The sequence below is a fragment of the Osmerus eperlanus genome, chromosome 22 (assembly GCF_963692335.1).
Source record: "Osmerus eperlanus chromosome 22, fOsmEpe2.1, whole genome shotgun sequence".
NCBI lineage: Eukaryota > Metazoa > Chordata > Actinopteri > Osmeriformes > Osmeridae > Osmerus > Osmerus eperlanus.
In genome coordinates, this window is record NC_085039.1 from 1,028,655 (window position 1) to 1,049,050 (window position 20,396).

A 20,396-nucleotide genomic window follows, 5' to 3' on the forward strand; every position below is an offset into this window, starting at 1 on the left:
ATAATCCATAATCATTTCTCCATCTTCATAATTACAGCAGTGTGATGTTTTTTCCACAACAGGAGGGGATCCCTCACTGACCTGCTCCTCACAAGGTTTCTGACATGTTTTCTCTCAGTTGTCCTCTGAGGTTTTCCTTGTCTTTATTTACAAGCAATGTCACAGAGTGCTTCACAAATGCCCATAGAACTGCACGTACATCAGGACTATGCCTCCATCTCATGAGAGTTGACCTGGTAAAGTATAAACACTCTACAAGTCAAATGAATGTTCCTGGTTAAATTCACCCTGACTAATGTGCTGTGTATTGTATATAGTCCCTGATTAAACTGCCCTAGCTCCCCAGGCTATATGTCAGGGAGATCTGAGAGGTCACACTGTGAGAGTTGAGTTTGCTCAACTAGCCAGGGAGCAGAACCATCCAACATCAGCAAGTGGAGCAAGATCTTCACCAACTATGCATCTGCTTGGATCCACAAGTATTGGAAATTATCAACTATTGGAAATGACTGTTGGAGTGAGAATTGTAGTAAATTGTGTTTAAAGATCCCATGACATGCTGTTTTTGGATGCTTTTATATAGGCCTTAGTGGTCCCCTAATACTGTATCTGAAGTCTCTTTCCCGAAATTCAGCCTTGGTGCAGAATTACAGCCACTACGAGCAGTCCCACAATGAGCTTTCCTCAGGACGTGCCGTTTCTGTGTCTGTAGCTTTAAATGCTATGAGGAAGAAAGAGGCGGAGCTAACTGCCATGCTTCGGTCGTTTGCAAGCCATGATGTCTTGAGGAAAAACCAATGTCGCGCTCGCACAGTTGTAGCTCATTTTTTCATTGGTGCGCCAAATTCTCTGTGCGGGCAAAGCAGAGAGAGGGGAGGTAACCTTTCCTATTGTGATGTCACAATAGGGGGATTTTCTAAACCGAGCGTTTGAGCTTTCATTTTCTCAAAGGCGGAGAAGAATACCCAGGGCTTGGTTTACACCTATCAAAATTTCTAGCCACTGGGGGACCAAAGGCAGTCTAGGGGAACTCATATTAATGTTAAATAACCTCCTAATGTGAAGTTTTCATGTCATGGGACCTTTAAAGAAAGCAAGATTAAATACAGTATGTGAGTAAGACTAGAAAAACATGTGCAATTAAAATATGTATATGAGCTATGAGGGTATATGAGTACTTCCAACATTCTCACCATGAACAGTACACATCCAAGTAACACTCACCCAAGACATTCCACACATGTACACAGTCACTGTCCAGCGATTACAGTCAACACGTTTGTAATGATCCTCCACATTATGTATTTGACTTTAAATCTGTTTGTTTTCATTAGATATCAGTCTGATATCTCTTCTCTCTGCTATCTGACCTCACCATGAGTCCTCAGCCATCCACCTCTGCCTCTTCTTCTGCTTCTCTCTCCTCTGTGCTGACATGGAGCTGCATCACCCAATGGTTGAACTCAGTAGCTTGACAAGCTCTGTGCTCCAGAGCCATTCTTCAGCAAGTCCTGAGGATGGTCCAATCTGTCACAGATACAGCTAGCTGGTCTGATGCACCACGACTCAACAGAACCACTGTACTGTACCTGAGGCAAAAGAGAAAGAGTCAGTTGGGCCACTGTTTGGTCCTGACCGTGAGTGTGGGTCTGGTCCTTGTCAGGAAACTGGCCGCTGACTTTGGCCTAGTTCCTACTCCTGGTTGTGGTTGCTGGGCAGATTCAGTGTCCTCTACAGCTCCAGGACAGGGTCCTCAACTTTTTCCACATCCCTCTCAGGGGTGAACTGGAATACCAGCAGCCTTCACACAGAGGAGGTTATGGAGAGAGTAGTAGGATGATCATTGTACCTTGCAACTTTTAAGAATCAAATGAGTGTCTAGTGTTAATACCATAAGGGGATTTGATAATAGAATCATAGACAGCATAGAGAGACACAGTTTTACTCTGACCTGGAAAAAGAAAGTCTTGCATTCCGCCTGGTGTCCTTCCCTGCAGGACGGAAGGAAGGTCTGCCGGTGTTGCCATGACACAGCAGAGGAACACATGCTGACAACACACAGACACAGAGAAAGAGGCAAATGACCATAAACAACAGGGCATATGCACATTCCTCTTGCTCAACTGAGATTCCCATCCCACGTGTATGTGTCTGTGTGTGTGTGATGAGGATGACATCTGAAGCAAGGCTGCTGGAGAGATGAGGAGCTCCTGACAGCAGATCCCCTGGCTGAGCAAACCCTGAACGGTGGAGGTCCCAGCTCTGGCTGTAAACACTGATATAGAGGACAGGAAATGTGCTGCTTCACAGAGGTCCAGAACCTGACAATGAATATAGCATTCAGGTGTGGTGTAGTACATTATTACACAGGGGCGTAGGTTTCATTATATATTATGACATGTCCCGACCACTTTTCAAAAACAGCAAATCTTTCCCCCTGCACTTTTTATTGAAAGAAAATAAGAAAATAATATTTACTCCTGCACACACACCTGATATCACAACCGCAGACATTACACTCCACATATATTGCTGTTTATGATTGAATGATAATAAAAGCCACTTGACTTGGAAGCCAGAGAGAGAAGTGAGACATATGGACTAGCAGCCACAGGTAACCAGCTGAGGGGCTGACAGAAGGAGAAGGAGAGCTGGGATTACTTCATTACTTCACAAAAGGAACAGGAGGCTGAAAGGAAACCTCTACCAAGGCCAAACAGTGTTCTGAGACAAAGGGATTGGTAAAGTGAAATAAATATAACTACAACTTTTATTTGCTTTGGTTGTTTATTAATTAAATAACTGAATACAGTATGTTAGTATATCAAAAAAGTGCAATTATATATTTGATGTTGAAGTTGTTATTAATCTTAATGACATTACAAGCCTACCATAACAATTTTATAATGTAGCGTTTAAAGTTGATTAATTACCACCTTTGGACACCAATCAGTCAAGTCTTGTGAAAAGGTTCTGTGTACCTCCTTGACATGAATTTAGCTTTAATCTAGCTGACCTTGGCCTTTGACTCCACTGCCATCACAAACTTCCTAAAGTCATCAGCTAGCAGTTGAGGCTCCTCGAAGGCAGCAAAGTGACCCCCCCGGGGCATGAAAGAGTAGGACAAAATGTTCTGATACTTGCGACGAGCCCAAGGAGGGGGGCAGTGGAACAGCTCTTCAGGGAAGGCTGCTAGTCCGGTGGGAACATACACCCCTGTCCTGTTATCACAAAAGGCAACAAAAGGTCCATGTCAGTCAAACGTTGTTTAAACCCATCATGTCGCAACATTTTGTCAGTGTCATTGAGCAAAAATTGCAGCTTTTCTAGGTTGGTGGATATTGATAGGATGTGGAATTGCTACATCAGTGTGTTACTGTAGCTACAGTGTGCTAGGTTTGCCAGAGACAATCGGAACAAGTAAAGACATCAGTATAAACCTTACCTCGCATCAACTCTCTTTAGAATATTTTCCTTTAAATTCTCACGATAGAAGCGCATCGAAGGAATTATGGAGCCAGTTGTCCAATAAATCATGACATTGGTAAGGAGATCATCAAGTTGGTACTTCCTAAAACAAAATGCTGCCCTTATTATTACTCAAGCAATATATAACTCTCATTTAAATGTTCAGTGATACAGCACGAAAGTGTTTATTATTGTATTTTATTTAGATTCTGTCAGTTTCATCAAAGAAAATGTGCTTGTTACTGTACCTCTCCAGTCCTCCGTCCTCAAGATTGCTATTTTCAGAATCAGTCCAGGCAGAGAACTTCTCCAAGATATAGGCCGCTAAGCCCACAGGAGAGTCATTAAGTCCACACCCTGGAGAGGGAACCGAGGGAGGAGAAAGCTGTGATCGCTAATGCTAATGTCCAGATTGCTGATTCTTAGTTTTAAAGCACCTGCAGTAAGACCGGCCCAGTTGACACAAAAACTGTTTTTTTTTATACATTACTGATTGCTGCAACATTATAATTCAACACGACTCACAGTTTCATAAGGGTGATGTTCAATTGGATGGACAAAATGAGACATGGAGGCCTTGTGCTTGTAGCTGACCTGCTGTGTCTGGCTTGGTGGCCTGCATGTGTAGGTAGCCGGTCTCCCTCAGTAGAGCATGGAAATTCTTCTCCACAGGGTAGAGGCGTTTGACATCTTCCTTTGAAAATCCAACGAGGGAGGGGAGGTAAGATCCCAGCAGCAAGGACAGGAACATGGCCGGACCCCCGAAAGGCACGTTGAACATGTTGAGGTGAAGACCTTTCACACACCTTGCAGCAATGCAATATAATGAAGAATTCATGCAGTAACATTGTCAGAATGCACTTGGATTTTTGGACTATTATAAAAATTATGATCTTGTATCAGACCAAGATCGTGGGATATCACAGCGGGTGAGACATGCTTCCCATTACTGAATAACAAGTTTGCATTCTCCTATAAACTTTAGCGTGGGTCTACACAAACTATCCAGTCATCAGAAGTTTCATACTGCGAGTGCCAGTGTCTCTTTTACTGAAAGACAAGGCTGCGAAATACTACCATGGGTTTTATTTACTCTGGTCTCATCTGGGCCATGTTGTTGGTGATGATGGAGCCCCAGTCCCCTCCTTGTAGGTAGAACTGGCTGTGACCTAGACGTTCCATCAACTTGAGGAACACTCGAGCTGCTGCTAAAGTATCAAACCCTACAGGAACAAACATTAGATTCACCTTGCAGCACAGAAGCCAGTTTGAGATGCACAATGTGTGGACATTGCACAGCAACGGGTAAAATCATCTTTTCATACTACAGTTTAGTGTCAAAAGTAAACTTAAAGGTTTCCTTGCAGAAATGTTAGGCTGCATGCGTACCTTGCTGTTGTGGGGCGTCTGAGTAGCCAAAGCCTGGGATGGAGGGGCAGATTACTTCAAAGGCCAGGCCATCCTCACGCTGAAGCAGGAAGGGTAGCATCTTGTAGAACTCAAAAAAGGACCCGGGCCAACCATGGACAAGCATCACAGGCTGAACTGCCTGTCCGTCAGGCACATGAGGAGAACTCATGTGAAGGAAGTGCACATCCAGACCTGGATCCCCAAATGAACAAGATGGAGCAACCAACCCATACTTCTACTTGTCCTATCCAGCCTGATTGAGCTGCTCAGTGGTACATAACATGAATATCTATTTTAGATATTTTATCATTGTTACATTTTGCACTGTAGTGACGTTTACTTGATTCAAAACATTTAATGTTTTTGTTTTATGTTGTCTTTTAACATGTACAGAGGTAATCTAATAACGATATTTTCACTTTTGTGGTGTAAAAATAAGTTACCTTCAATTCGGGTTTTGAAATGTGGGTATTTGTTGAGGACGTCGACCTGTCCATTCCAATCAAACTGATTCCTCCAATACGAGGCAATTCGTTGGAGGTATGCTGAGTTGAAGCCGTAGTTGAATTGGGAATCCACCAAAGCATCGGTGTATCTGGCTCTGTCAAGACGTTGGTGAAGATCCTGAGGACAAAGAGGGGAATGTTCACCTTTCTTGGAAACATAATCATTTCTATGTATGTTTATGTCCTACTTGGCACTATTCTAAAGAATGAATCCACATGTCAGTTTACTGGGACCTCTACACGTCTTACTGGCTCTTACTCTCATTCACGTTACCTTTATTTCCTCATCGGAGGTTTCCACCGTAAATTGATAGATTTCGGTGTCATTAGACCTCTGTTGTCTTTCTGACCCCCACCAGCCATCCCCAATTGGAATGGTGGTGACTGTTCTGGCACCAACCAGCCGGGGCAAGACAGGACCCCTGCACCTGAGACCAGCTAGAGATATGTTGAGTCTACAGTTGTGGAGTCTGTGACAAATGGAAACTACTCAGAATCACCTATCATTGTATTTTAATTTGATATACAACTCTTTCAACAATTGTTCTATATTACCAGTCAAAGATGTGAGGTACTGGTGTCTACAGACATACAGTGTATGCACAGTGTTATAGGTTTGTATTTCATTTCACTTCTGTGAACTTGCTGTTGGTCTGCCCAGCTTAACAGTCTATAAAACCTAATTAGTATTCCTAAATCGAACCACCACATTCTTCATATTCTTAACTCACTATAATCTCTCTAAAAACATTGCATTCAGAAAGAAAAAAATGTGACACCGTCACGACATGTGAAAATACAACACACACAACTCACCTTGAAGACACAGCTGCATGCATGTCTGATCAGTGACGAGGTTTCAATGAGACCTTTACCTTACATCCAGACAGCCTGCAGTCACTAAGTAGGTACTAGGAAAGAGCTTAATCTAAATCTAGCCATGTGAGACCATTTCAATTAAAGCTGTTTAATCTCTTTTTGGCTAGTTTAAGCAAGAGTCACAGTTAGTATGTATGAGTAGATGAAGAACATAGGGTTAAGGTTAGCATTACTTGCTTAACATATTAGTTTTAATGGTACTATGTTAATTGTTGTGGTGTAAATTAGTGTGAAAAGTTTCTTAAATCGGCACTAAAGGTATATTTAGTATTGATACATGTTTAGGTTCTAAGATACAAACATTGAGCTTTATTTCAGGAATCCTTGGAATCTAGGTATACCAAACAGTCACAAATAATTCTTATGTTTATTAATTCTGCTATTAAATTGTATCAGATTGATAAAGTTGTTAATCAAATACAGTCTCGAAATCCTGTATCCAAAATTTGTATTGATTATATTGCCGATGTATTAAATGTTGAGTTAATCAAATGTTGATTATGTTAAACAAAGAATGCTGAAGAGGCTGGCACCTATTTTGCCAGGATGTCATGACAACAAGGCCTTCTGACAAGGTTTATGTGAGTCAACTGCTAGTAAGTTGCTACTAAAGATGTTGCAAGTCCTATATAAGTTTGCCATTGGGAAGATTTACATACCCCCTTTATAAGAATCATGTTATGATTGAACATATTGTTTAATCCGATTCAGTCTCACTCCTGTAATCCTCATGTAAAAGTAATCTGAGAAAAGTTTGATTCTTGATTGAGACTTTTCATTAGGCTGACAATAAATATATGCTGTAAACCTGTTTTCAAGACATTCAGTATATTTGAAGTAAAAAGGAATTTGAAAACTTAAAAAATAAAGTAAAAATAAAGTTAGGACTCCCACTATCAGTCAACATTGCCATTTATACAAATTCAATCGGAATCATTTATTAAGGGACATGACTAGAACAGTGTGGCAGGAACATTATAACTTCCAAGAAAGGATGAGTTGCTCAAAGAATTATTCAATCACTTAATTAACTCAATTTTTGTTAATTCCTCTTCCAGTATGCTAGTCCACAGTTCACAACAAGGCTGACATAATTAATATATGATTAATTAATATTTTTATCTCACTATTGAGATGTGTTCAATAAATCAGTCTGCAACAGGTTCAGTGAAATTACATTATTTTGAAATCTTGTACAGTATCAGTGACATTGATCCTCCAGTAGATAGCTCGGAACATCAGAATGTGGGACAGCCATCACAACAAAGTGGCAGGTCATAGTCTGGGAAGAAAGAAGGATAATAATATATACATTAGATACCCTAAAACAACACATATTGTATGTATTCAACTAACACATTCTATAGCCGACACATTATCCCTTTTCAAATCCGTTTCACACAATTTATCACACAATGCTCTATTTCGTTATTTTATGAATACATTTTTGTACTATTTTTTACTATATCAATTTCTTGTAATATTTCACAAATTTACCTCTATATATTCGTTAATGATAAATTCACATCCTCCATTACCTTGGAATCCTCAGCATTCTGTAAGCTACAGTCAGCCAGATTTACAGTGGGCTCGTTCTTGCAAACGGTCTGTCCTACTTGTACAGTCATGGTGTACTTTACACGAGCCGGAGGGTAAATCTAGGGGTAAAAATAACCTGACTGATTACATTGTCTTCTATGCATATTTTGTTCATTAATCATACTGTTGTAAATCATCATGTTTATAGTGAGATAGAACTTGCCCCTGTGAATTCTTCGACACAACTTTTTGTTAATTCCTAAAAAGCTAATGTGTGCCAATGTGCCCCTTCAGACACTACCAAACACTCACACTCCCAATGGAGAAGTTTACGTATATCATGTCCTCGTTTTCATACCAAAAGCAGAAATGTTTATCAGGGCGCAGGGCCAGTTTGTCTACAGACCTGAGATGTGTTTAACAGGATGGCGATGACCTTGTAGGCATATGTGCAGTTACTCATGCGGTTATGGAACCCAACAGCAAAGTTTGCTGCCTCTTTAACATCTGATCCGTATTGTTGCTCAGAACTGGCCGCCAACACAGCAATGACTAAAACAAGGGCCCTGAGAATTGTGCTGAAAGCTTCCATCTGAACAGGAGTGAAATCTGAAATTGTGAAAGGCAACACAATTCAATATTTATTTGACTGTAAGCTGGCTGTGACAAAGACATTATGATGTTGCAGAACAAATTGCATTAAAGCTATCTGATAAGCAGAAGGCTTTTGTGACTTTGCTGAAAAGTGTGGCGATTACAATGAGTTTTAACTCTAATCCTCCAATCACTGACTATTGTGCTAGGCAAAGAGATGTCACTATATGTTTTCTACATTCACAAAGCCATTAAATACAAAATTAAGTATAGGCCTACTATACTTAATTTTGTATTTAATAATTTAAATACAAAATTTAATTAAATACATTTAATTATTTAGATAGAGTAGTTTCCCCCAGATATCCATCATGGATATCTGGGGGAAACTACTCTATCTAAATAAAGTTTTGTATCCTAATACTGTACAAACTACACCTATGAATGCAGGGCTCTCAAGTGTCACGCATTGAGCGTGACAGTCACTCATTTCGGTCTTTTGTCACGCACTCCCGCCACACATTGTATTTCTCACGCAGAAAAAATATTTATAATATATTTAATATGCTGCAGCGCCCAACCGAAACTTCTCTGACCGCGCCGCTCTCACTTTGGAACCGGCAGGAATCAAGCGCGTCTCCCCTGGAGTTCTTAGTCGAGCCTTCCACTTATCAGCCAATCAAAAAAAGGGGCTACACAATAGCCAATCAGAAAATAGCACTATTGTATCTGGGTAATATTTAATGCAACAACCAATGAAAAAAAAGCATATCCTGGAAAGTTTCGTTCACCCACAGAGCAAACCACCTGAGCTCGAGCATCCCTTTAAGCACAGACTATCATCTCCTGTTTTAATGTTACAACTAATTCACAACCTGTTTGACACAAACAACGACAACTTGACTGCTGTTAGACAATGTTTCCCAGATAATGCTCAGAACAAGTAGTCTAGGCCATATGGACTAGGTCATATTTTCGTTATCACATGGTGACTGACATATTGTCACATTATAAACATCTCTCTCCAAATAGGCTTAAGAATTTTATTAGCACTAAATAAATGTAAGTTTATTGCATAGTAGATGTTATAGGTCACTTTTAAAATCATATAATTATATCCTGGCCATGGATGCATTAATCATTGCTGTCTTTCAAAGATGTCAGTTAAAAAGCAATTAATTTTTATGAGAGAATATAGAGATAGAGAATATATAGAGAATGTTGCCTATCTTCAAAACTTGAGAGCCCTGTGAATGTCAATGTCTGTCCCTATTAGAGTATATTAGAGTCATGCGTTAATATTGCAAAGACAGAGAGGGTAGAATTTCTGGGGAGATTGTGGGGTGTGCTCTTGTATTTTTGTACGCCTTTCGACTGGTTAACTCCTGCGATTCGATTCCCACACAGCAGAAGTGTAGTTAGCTAGGTCAATTGAGTTACAAGCAACTCAATCGGGACCAAGACGAACATTTTGACACCGACGTTAACGTTATGTAGTGCAAATATTCAAGGGGTGGGAAAATAATAAATAATAATAAATATATATGAGAGAGAACAATGGCGAGTACAACAGTAGGAATGTAGCTCTAAGTTTATATGGGATGCAGTAAAAATGTAGGCTATATAATTAATCATCAGAATCATATTTATTGGCCAAGTATGTTAACACGCACAAAGAATTTAATTCTGGTCGTTGGTGACCCTCAAACAATACAGACAATATACAATTTACAGACAATACACAATGTGTAAGCAATACCGTATAGCCTATAGATTATAGAAGACGAACAGTGAACATAAAATGCTTACCTTACTGCCTCTAATCAGCACTAGCCTTGATGCCTTTACTGTCTCCAGTATGGTGAGCAAGTCATAATATCATCTGTGCTCAAGCCAAAATGCAGAGTGTTATTGAATTCTGCTGACTACCATGCAATTTTGAGGTGGATCGTGGCTATGGTTACAGCAAATCTTCTGGCTTGTTTATGTGCTATCAGAGAATGTCTAATATGGGGAGAACTCTCACTCTCGGGAAACTTCCGGGTTCTGAACTGGTTGCAGTTCCACTCTAGCTCCATATGAGGGCGCTAATGGTCGAGTGCAGAATGAAGGGAGGTCTATGCAGCTATACCCCTCAAAATCCACTTTTCTCACGATACATATTTTTTTCTAGTAATTTGAATTTTGAATTCGAAAGGGGAGGTAAAACAAATACACACTGCTGGGTGTGAGATTTTTTTTTTGTCGCTTTTTTGTTCTAAAAAGCCTTTTACAATGTCAATGACGTCTTACACATTGTACGGCCAGAGATACTACTTTACGGCAAGCTCTGAGTCTTCAGAGAATGTCTAATATCTGTAGACGGGCTCTGGTCTCTTCCTTTTCTCAGCATCGACAACACAGGTTCGGCTCTCCCTGTCAATACACGTGCTAGAAAGAGTTTTGGTTTGCTAATGTTTTAAAGACCGCGCCGAAATGTTCACACACACATATACATATTATATATATTTTATATATAAATTTACGTACATATAGACAGTTTTAATGGTCATTGGGGTCAGGTAGGCTCGGCGACATAGCTATCCATCGGCCGGCCATCGGCTGGCCATATGAAGCTTGCGCAAGTTCAGTCAGGCAAGACCGATCCCTGCACTCGGGCTTAATCGTAGTGTACACTACTCACTCCCCCCGCTAAGAACGCCCTACCTTCCCCCGTTCCCTGGTCGGGCGGTCACTGGGGTTCAGGTCGATTAGCGCTCCCGCTATCAATTAATGGCGTCACATGATCCGTGCCTTTAAATATGATTCTCTCCCTGTGTAGTTTGTCCATGCTATCAAGTGCGCGACCCTCCACCACCCCGTCGCCACCCGGTTCCTGTCTCAGTCTTCGGCTCGATTGGTCGTCGGCTGCCGCCACCAGTGTCTGGACTCCGTGGGGGATTCTTCTTCGGGCGTTGGGCAGGCGCCCGTTGATCTATATAATTTCCTGTGGGGTTCAAGCTCCAAACACCATAGTACATTTATTATTCTGTAATAAACATCTTTCACTCATCCCAGGTCTCTCCTGATTGATCGGCCGGCCATCGGCTGCCCATCGGCCGGCCATCGGCTAAGTCACGGTGGCCTGGGTAAACTCACACTTGGCCAGGTTTACTGTAAGCCTCGCCCAGGCTAAGCGTAGGAACAGAGCCTGAATCCGCTGCAAATGTTCATTCCAGGTGTTACTGTAAATCACCACATCGTCCAAGTACACCGCACAACCGACCAGCCCGGAAACGACCCTGTTCATCAGACGCTGGAAGGTTGCAGGGGCATTACGCAGACCAAACGGCATAACGGTGTACGAGTACAACCCTGAAGGAGTGATAAAAGCAGCCACTTCCTGTGCCCGAGCCGTCAAAGGGACCTGCCAGTACCCTTTGAGGAGGTCAAATTTACTAACAAACCTTGCAGAGCCCACCTGGTCAACACAGTCCTCCATGCGAGGCAGAGGGTAGGAGTCAGCCTTAGTAATGGCGTTAACCTTATGGTAGTCTGTACATGGGCGAAAGGTGTGATCGGGCTTGTAACCAACAAACAGGGAGAGGCCCAGCTGGAACTAGAGGGCTCCGCTATGTTGTGGTCAAGCATGTATTGAACCTCGGCATCCAACTGCACCCGTTTCTCCGGGGACACGTGATAAAACGGATTGGCGCAGCATCCCCCACCTCGATGTCATGTTGAATCAAGTGTGTACGAGATGGAGCATCCGCAAACAGCTGTGGGAAACCCTGTATCATCCCAGCCAACTCCCTACACTGGACTGCCGACAAATGGCCCAAAGCGGTCTCCAGGGTAACCAGGGACTCAGAGTTCCTTAGTCTCCCTCTGAGCACACAGTCATCCGGTGAGGACAACTCCTCCTCAACCCCCCCTGCCAGGAAAGGAGGAGAGTCGGCCACCCCCACAGCCAAAGCCACGGGTTTCACCTCTGGTATGGAGTCTAAAGGAGAGGAACGGACGTAATAAGGTTTTAACAGGTTGACATGACACAACTGGATTGACCTTTTCCGAGAGGTTGTAGCGATCAGGTAGTTCTGATCCGAACCCTTGCGAACCACCGAGTACAGACCAGTAAACCTGGCTTGGAAAGGAGATCCTACAACCGGTAACAATGCAAGTACCTGATCACCGGGGCTAAACTCCTGGCATTCAGCACGGCGGTCGAACAGACGCTTCATCTTAGTTTGACAGGCTTCAAGATTCACCTTGGCCATCTTCCCAGCTTCATACAACCTCCGCCGAAAACCATTTACAAAATCCAGCAGGTTCACTGGAGGCGCAGAGGCCTTCCAATCATCCCGTAACACAGCCAGGGGACCACGAACGGCATGGCCGAATACCAAATCGTTTGGACTAAAACCCGTTCTCTCCTGCGTCACTTCCCTAGCTGCCAACAACAACCATGGCAAACTTTCTTCCCAGTCGCGATGAATTTCCAAGCAGTACGCTCGCAGTAACGACTTCAGTGTATAATGGAAACGCTCCAGGGCCCCCTGACTGTGGATGGTAGGCGCTAGACAACGAGTGTTTAACTCTGAGCAGCTTTAGGATGGCAGAAAACATGCCAGAGGTCAACGCCTTCACCACCGACCTAGTGGTGATGTTACGTAGAGGGTAAGCAGCAGGGTACCTGGTGGACTGACACATCACCGTCAGCAAATAGGTACTACCAGTTTTGGAACGGGGCAGGGGACCAACACAGTCGATGATCAATCGTTCAAAAGGTTGACCGACTGCAGGGATTGGATACAGCGGGGCAGGTTTAATTGTTTGGTTAGGCTTACCAGTCAGTTGGCGGACATGGCAGGTCTTTATATAGGCCGAAATCGTGGTCTTCAACTGGGGCCAGAAAAAGTACCTCAGTACTCGATCGTAGGTTTTCCTAACCCCTAAATGTTCCGCTATGTCATCATGTGCAACCTGCAACACAATCTCCCTGAACTTTACCGGCATCACAATCTGAAATACAGCCTCTCCCACAAAATGATCACTTTTAGGCAGCCATTTTCTCACCAACAACCCCTCCCGAATAAAGTACCCCTGGCCAGAACTCTCCATGTCCTCCACAGGAAAAACCTGGTCAAACAGCTCCTTCAGTGTAAGATCGTGTGTGTGACTCTCCCCAGCTCACTGCGAGAAACAGATAAAGGGAAAGCAGGCACAGGGAAAGAAACTGACTCTGATGTATCGACAACAACCTCACCGTCTCCAGCATTAGCACGGCCCATGGCCCGTGTCACCGCGCAGACCGGAAACACTGCTGGGTCCCCACACACGATGGGCTCCCCCCCTTCTGGCGCAGAAGTAACCCCGAGGGAAGATGGTAGAGCAGGCCAGACCTGGTTTCCAGACAGGGTGTTTGTCGTGGATTAATAATCTAAGTTTTTACCCAATATCCAAGTTTTAAAACAGCACGGAAACGGCAGCAAAGTATGATGCAAAGTGTTTATTCGAATCTAACACAAAGGATTGATTCCAACAAAACGTGAGTGTGGTCTCGAGATCAGACTGGAATTTTTCTCCGGACATTTGCTTATATATTTACTCTCCATTATTGTATGATATTTTATTATTGGTACATTATCTCTGGTCACAGATGCATTTATGTATTTCACACCCGGTTGGTCAATTGTCACAAAATTTACATTGCCAGTACTTTTCCTCTACCTTCCCCTTCCAGGGCCCTCGTGAGGCCTTGCCACCCAGCTGCACAGGGACACTGAGTTTGAGGACATAAATCTGTCCCCTGATGTCTGGCGCTTGTAGTTCTCAATATCTGGGTTTTGTAGTCCTTCATGGGTGTAGGAGCCAAATTATAGGAAAATGCTTTGTTAATATTTTGCATTTGAATATTTAATTTACAATGTTTAATTTGGTTAAGAATTTATTCTGAGTTAATATCTGACAGTTAGTGATGTACAGTCTGTAAGTAATGGTGAATGATGATGGTGAATTGCTATTGGATGGTGTGGATCCTGTGCTGCACATGTGATGAGAATGTGTGACTAGATCTGTGAGACATGTGTGCAGTTGGGAAGTATACAGCTTTTTGACCATTATCCGTAATCGAATATTGAAGTTTGCAATGATTATTTTATTTTGAAATTGTGTTATAACTGCTGCAAGCGTGGAGATTCTGTTAAAGAACAAAAAAAAAAAAGACATCAAAGGTCAGGCATCTGAGTCTTGTGAGTAGTTCAACTGTGCACAACTAACGAAAGAAATTGAAAGCTAGCCACAGATATGCGTCAGAACAAAACTTTCAACCTACACACATGAGTAAGTGGTGAGGATTAACGACAAGAATTTGGACATGAAATTTTGCCACTACAATGGGAAAGGCCTACACACATACTTCTCTCTCTTGCACTCAAACTCTATCTATCTGGACATCCACATTTTGGCCTTTATATCTTCTACGTTTTAGTGGTAATACTAATCAGTCAACAGCTTTGCATCTGTTTTTCAGTAATATAGCAAATAAAAGTAATAAAGGTGATTAAGAGGTTCATTTTCAATCATATAATCCATAATCATTTCTCCATCTTCATAATTACAGCAGTGTGATGTTTTTTCCACAACATGTTCCCCAAGATCACTTCCACTTTTTTAGAGTTAGAAAACGTTGACGATACGCCTCCGGGACCAACTCATACGCCTTCAGTACTGCATCCCTTACAGACCGGTAGACGCCACTCTGAGCGACCGTCAATGGCGACAGAGCCTCCTGAGCTCTGCCCGTCAAAACGCACTGCAACAATAAAGTGCGATCTGAATCGGTCCACCTACGAGCAACGGCTACACGTTCGAACAACAAAAAAAAGTATCTGGATCTTCCTCGTTGAATTTCGGAACCAACCGTAGGCCGCGGCCCACATCGAAAGTCTCACCAGAAAAAAAAGAGGACCCCATGGCATCACTACCAAGCCTCCTTAATCAAATCTAGGCGATAACACTCGACCCTCGTCCGCTCCTGCTCGAGCTTCATTCCCCACTTGTCTCGTTCCAACTGCAACTCCAACAACTCCTTCTGTTGCTCGAAAGTCAACCCAGACGCCAGCTGAGCAGAACCTGGGGATTTCCATGGTACCACACCCTCCTTGTCAGGAAAACTGGTGTCGGTGAGGACTCCCAGCTCAACCAGTCCGGCCACCACAACAGACCTGACCTGGTTCTTCAACCGACTACTACTAACAACGATCTCATAGTGCTGCGCAATCCCCAACAGCTGATCCTTAGTGCAGCCCTCCAGCAACTCCTCGGAAGGAGCCCGCACAAACTCGTCCACGCCGGTCATACTGCCCGCGTCACCTCAACAGTCACACACACAACCAACCACCCTTACCCACCTAACTAACTACCCATTAATCTAGCTAACTGGCTCCCCCTAATCTTCGCGCATGTTACTGGCGGCGGGTACTTACGCACCATAGCCCGATGAACGAATTAGGCAACAAGCAATTGGCGACCCTCTCCAATGAAGGATTCATAAATCTATGTGTCTATTCCAATATGTAATGATGGTATTCAATGACACAAATCTGTGTTCTAGAAAGAGTGGTCTGGAGTCGCAGAGGTCCGATAATATCAGCTTTAATGCAGCAGTTGGAAATCAACAAGTACAGAGCTCTGGGGTTGTCTACGTTTCCCTACCCACAACAGAGTTTGGGCTGGTTCACGAAGTCCAACTGGCTATCTTTCCCTGCCCCAGCATATTATATACAATGCAATTGAAACACAAGTATCAAAAAATGGTTCAGCTTGTTCTCTCATGTGCCTACGCGTCCCACCTGCTCGGGTGCCATCTCCACCCAGTTTCAAGGTTGTTTCTGAAAATGAAGAGATAGAGACACAAAGAACAGCCTGCTTCCCACACTCAGTGTGAGACTCTATGTTTAAGCCTGAGCACACTTCTAAGTTTCATAAGACATAACTTTAATAAGCACAATATATTCTTTAATCCCTCTCTTGATCTCTGAAAACACCAGAGATCAATCAACATAGCCCGGACCAACCACCGCCTCCTCGTCCTGGTCAGCCAGTCCCAGCAACGGCATTTGGAACCCCGTCTTTGGGTTCTCCACAGCCGAGACAATGATCTGGTTGCACAGGGACCTGATACACGGGATAGAGCAACAATCATGTTGATATTGATATAGCACACTCTTAAGTAAAATAGCGGAAACCTTCTTAGTCCAGTACAATTCTAGTGTGGTCAAGCAGTATCACTCTTGACCTAGTCGTAACCCTCTTTTCCGGACTCTCACATTCGTAGCAATAGCAAACGGTTCACTGGCCCTTCTCCACCAACTCCTGCAACGTATGACTGGATTCTTGAGCAGCACAACACATGCTCCAGTGGTACCACGTACTTCCTTTCCCCAGCACCCTTAGGGCGTGCGAGGTTCTCTGGATGACCTTGAATGGTCCTGTCCATAAATGTACAACAGGCTTCCCCGAACATCTGATGATGTATTGGGGCAGGGTCTTCAAGGGGAAGGGGGGGCAGACCACTCCTAGGTCTGATGAGGCATAGGGGCAGATGGGGCAGGGTCTCCAAGGGGAAGGGGTAGATCATCCAGTGAGAAAGGGGGGGGACATGGTCTCCAGGGGAATGGGGCCTTAGAACAGGGGTTAGGTAGTCAGACCCGCCGGTCTGACTCGTCCTGAAGCAGAAAAGAGTTACAGTCCCAGCATCACCTTATCTCCCATGATCAAGCAGTAACTGAGTCAAATGAGATGCGAACAGTCGAACACCAATGATTAAACACAGATATTGAAATAAAGAACCCATTTGAGGATTTAAAGTGGATATTTTTAAAGTTCAAATAAATCCCTCCTTTCACACCCTTTTAGGGTGTGACAACAAACACAAATCTCATAAGATCCCTCCTTTCGTTGATAACTTTAATCAATAGCCAATCTCCTCGTTTGACTCCTGCAGTCTTTGGTTTACTGCTTCAACTGGAAAAGAATTTAGCAGAAGACATCTCTTTTCTCGTGAGCCTTAGGTTTAAGTTGTGGAATTATGATCTTGCATAATTCAATTCAAATGTTGTTATGGATCTGGTATAGGACTGGGAAAGATTTCAATCCACTGTAAACATATCTATAATTACCAGGCAGTATTGACCCTTCAGTTTTCTTATTGTTGAGCAAACACATGTAACAGCATCTAATAAGACAATACATCATCATTTGATATTGAACTCCCATTAGTCATGCCTAGAAATGAGAATATGTTTCTTTGTTCCCTTCTTTAGAAAATCAAATGTTAGTCTAATTTGGCGGTCAAAGGATTCTGTTCATCCTGTTTATCACGGCAACCCCGCCCCCGCCCCTGACGCAAGCGGTTCTTAATACTGACCAATCACAGCCAAGGGGGTATCCGTAACTATCCGAAATTAAGACGGATAGTTAGAAAATTCAGGAGGTGCACGTCAAGGTGTCCGAGGCTGTCCGAGGGCTGACGGAGAGCTCGTAGAGGGCGTTCCACGGAGACGAGGGCGTTCCCATGTGTCAGTTTTTCGAAAAACGCAGAAGCATATATCGGCCTTTAGAAAATTCAGGAGGTGCACGTCGAGCTCTCCGGGGCTCTCCGAGGGTTCTCGGAGAGCTCGGAGAGGGCGTTCCCCGTAGAGGAGGGCGTTCCCATGTGTCAGTTTTTTGGAAAACGGAGAAGCATATATCGGCCTATAGTCAGGTGCACGTAGAGCTCTCCGAGGGGCTCGGAGAGGGCTCGGAGAGGGCGTTTCACGTCGGAGAGGGCGTTCCCTGTGTCCGTGAAAACGAAGTAGTATAAATCGGCCTTTAGCCCTAGCCCTCGATCAAAAAGGGTATTGGGACACCTCTAACGGGAACGCGCAAGGGCTAGGGGTAGCCTAAAGGCCTAAATTTTATTTTGGGGTCAGATTTTTTTTTTTATTGAAATATATATTCATACGTGAATTCGGTGTTGTTTAAATTCAAAATGTTTTGAATTTTAAAAGGCATTGAATACTTAATACTGAAATTTAAACAACACCGAATTCACATATGAATATATATTCGTTCTTTTTTATGAGCTAAATATTGTGTAGATGCCAGGCTGTGGAGCGGGTTGAAACGATAACAGGGTTCACCTTACGGCCTAAGGGGAGGCACTGCCTCCCTTGCCTCCCCTGACCGCACGTCACTGGGAACCATGCTTCAGTCCGATGTAATCAAATTTTGCATTGAGGCTCGATTGCTCTGCGAGCAATTTTATTGTTCATCTGCTCTGCTATGCGCCCTCTGCTGACATCCTGAATATGTGACTGTTAAGCTCGTGGGAGCAACTTCCGGTCACAAAACAAAAATCTATGCAAAATTGAGAAAGAAGATTTCCACACAATCCGTGTATCATTCGTTCTTTCATTTTTCAATTGATAAACCAAAAACCAAAACCCCCAAATTATTCGTTTTTCCGTTATTCAATTGAGAAACGAAAAACGAGAAACGAAAAACGATTGTTTTTCTTGTTATTCAATTGAGAAACCAAAATCCAAAAACCAAATCCAAAAACGGGGCACTGACCGAAAATGATTTAGAAATTGTGTTTTTGGTGACCCGGAAGTTGTTACTCATACGCCCGTTGGCTGCGCGCAGTTTGCAGTGTAACCAGAGCGAGAAACCATGGAAACGAGCGTCCACCAGAAAACACAAGGAAGAATGTAGATAGATCCCAAACTTGAAATGGAATGTTTGCACTTTCAGTGTATATTTTGTTGTATGTATTGTACTTGTGTTTTTCATGCCAACAATGTTAATAAAATGATCAAATGCATTCAGTGGCACTCATAATTTCTCTTATTTTCACCGAAAATGTGGTTAGTGGAAATTCTGATTGTTACCATAGCCACATTGGCTGGTGATCAAAAAAGTTAATTTACAATCCTGATGACAACCGAAAAAATCGTCAGGACCTTCCAGGTTAGCCTATCTATTTTGCCTATAAACCCAGCGCTGCGCTAAGAGCCACTTTGAGTAACAGTGGTGTCGACACCATGGCCGCACGTTTTGTTCCTCTAAACAATATAAAACTCTCCATGATTGTTTGAGTAGGCTATCTAGATTAAGAGACATTAGTGGAATACACGAAGAAGTCATTTGGGTCACAAGTTCCGGGTCACCCAAAACAACATTCTAAATCATTTTCGGTCAGTGCCCCGTTTTTGGATTTGGTTTTTGGATTTTGGTTTCTCAATTGAATAACAAGAAAAACAATCGTTTTTCGTTTCTCGTTTTTCGTTTCTCAATTGAAAAATGAAAGAACGAATGATACACGGATTCCACACACTATTTTAATTCCCGATTTCCATGTTTAAGCACATCAAAGAAAATCAGATAACGGGCCGTTTTTTCGTTTTCCGTTTTCTATTATCGAAACGGAAAATGGGTCGTTTTCCGTTTTTTGTTTTCCTATTTCTAAATGGTAGTCGGGAAACAGCTCAGCTCGTTTTCCGATTTTGGTTTTCTAAATTCAAAACGGACCCAAAATAATATTGACCATAATTTGACTGGCGTCAGCTGACATTGCTATCTGTTTTCGCTATTCATAGCATTTGTGTGTGGACACCACTTTTGATGTGTCACTTTATTTAATGCAATGCAGAAAAAAAATTGACTCAAAACAAAAGGTAAAACATCACAAGACATGTTGTAAAAGGTAACACCTTACAAAGGTCTTGAAAGAGAAGGGGGGGAGGGAAAGTGACAAAAGTCAAACAAACAGGACAAGAAATTACCATAACATTAATTAAAGAGCTAACTAAATGTCGTGTTTGTGGACGTTCGGTGTGTTCGACTCAAGCCCCCACCCCTCGCCCCTCGGCTTGAAGCAACGGCCCCGGTGGATGTAGGTGGTATTGCATTTCGTGTTTGACTTCCGACTCTTCCGGTCGTTTTTATTCTATTAACTCCAGTCAACATTTACAAAAC

The 20,396-nt window shown here is 42.9% G+C and overlaps 2 protein-coding genes across 2 annotated transcripts; both read right to left on the reverse strand.

Moving 5' to 3' along the window:
- Window positions 1–1,731: 1,731 nt before the first annotated feature.
- On the reverse strand, window positions 1,732–6,289 carry LOC134009131 (epoxide hydrolase 1-like). Its single transcript, XM_062448853.1, has 12 exons — window positions 6,201–6,289; window positions 5,659–5,854; window positions 5,322–5,502; window positions 4,858–5,070; window positions 4,562–4,691; window positions 4,063–4,274; window positions 3,717–3,825; window positions 3,446–3,571; window positions 3,017–3,221; window positions 2,240–2,321; window positions 1,952–2,048; window positions 1,732–1,801 (listed from the first exon to the last, which is right to left on the reverse strand). The coding sequence occupies exons 1-12, from the start codon at window positions 6,221–6,223 to the stop codon at window positions 1,732–1,734; spliced, it is 1,644 nt and encodes a 547-aa protein (XP_062304837.1). The 5' UTR covers window positions 6,224–6,289.
- Window positions 6,290–7,185: 896 nt separating this feature from the next.
- Window positions 7,186–10,410, reverse strand: zgc:194981 (uncharacterized protein LOC561073 homolog). Its single transcript, XM_062447936.1, has 4 exons — window positions 10,206–10,410; window positions 8,209–8,411; window positions 7,802–7,921; window positions 7,186–7,545 (listed from the first exon to the last, which is right to left on the reverse strand). The coding sequence occupies exons 2-4, from the start codon at window positions 8,392–8,394 to the stop codon at window positions 7,465–7,467; spliced, it is 387 nt and encodes a 128-aa protein (XP_062303920.1). The 5' UTR covers window positions 8,395–8,411; window positions 10,206–10,410; the 3' UTR covers window positions 7,186–7,464.
- Window positions 10,411–20,396: the final 9,986 nt, after the last annotated feature.

Bases quoted from the DNA above. Each gene is read 5' to 3' on its own strand.
- LOC134009131 (XM_062448853.1), bottom strand. From the start codon at position 6,223: ATGCATGCAGCTGTGTCTTCAAG. The intron at 2,049-2,239 runs GTTTGCTCAGCC...GTGTGTTGTCAG, and splicing joins TGGGACCTCCACCGTTCAGG to CATGTGTTCCTCTGCTGTGT. The intron at 1,802-1,951 runs GTCAGAGTAAAA...CTCTGTGTGAAG, and splicing joins GCAAGACTTTCTTTTTCCAG to GCTGCTGGTATTCCAGTTCA.
- zgc:194981 (XM_062447936.1), bottom strand. From the start codon at position 8,394: ATGGAAGCTTTCAGCACAATTCTCAGGGCCCTTGTTTTAGTCATTGCT. The intron at 7,922-8,208 runs GTCTGTAGACAA...TTTTACCCCTAG, and splicing joins TCCTGTTAAACACATCTCAG to ATTTACCCTCCGGCTCGTGT. The intron at 7,546-7,801 runs GTAATGGAGGAT...CTTTCTTCCCAG, and splicing joins AGAATGCTGAGGATTCCAAG to ACTATGACCTGCCACTTTGT.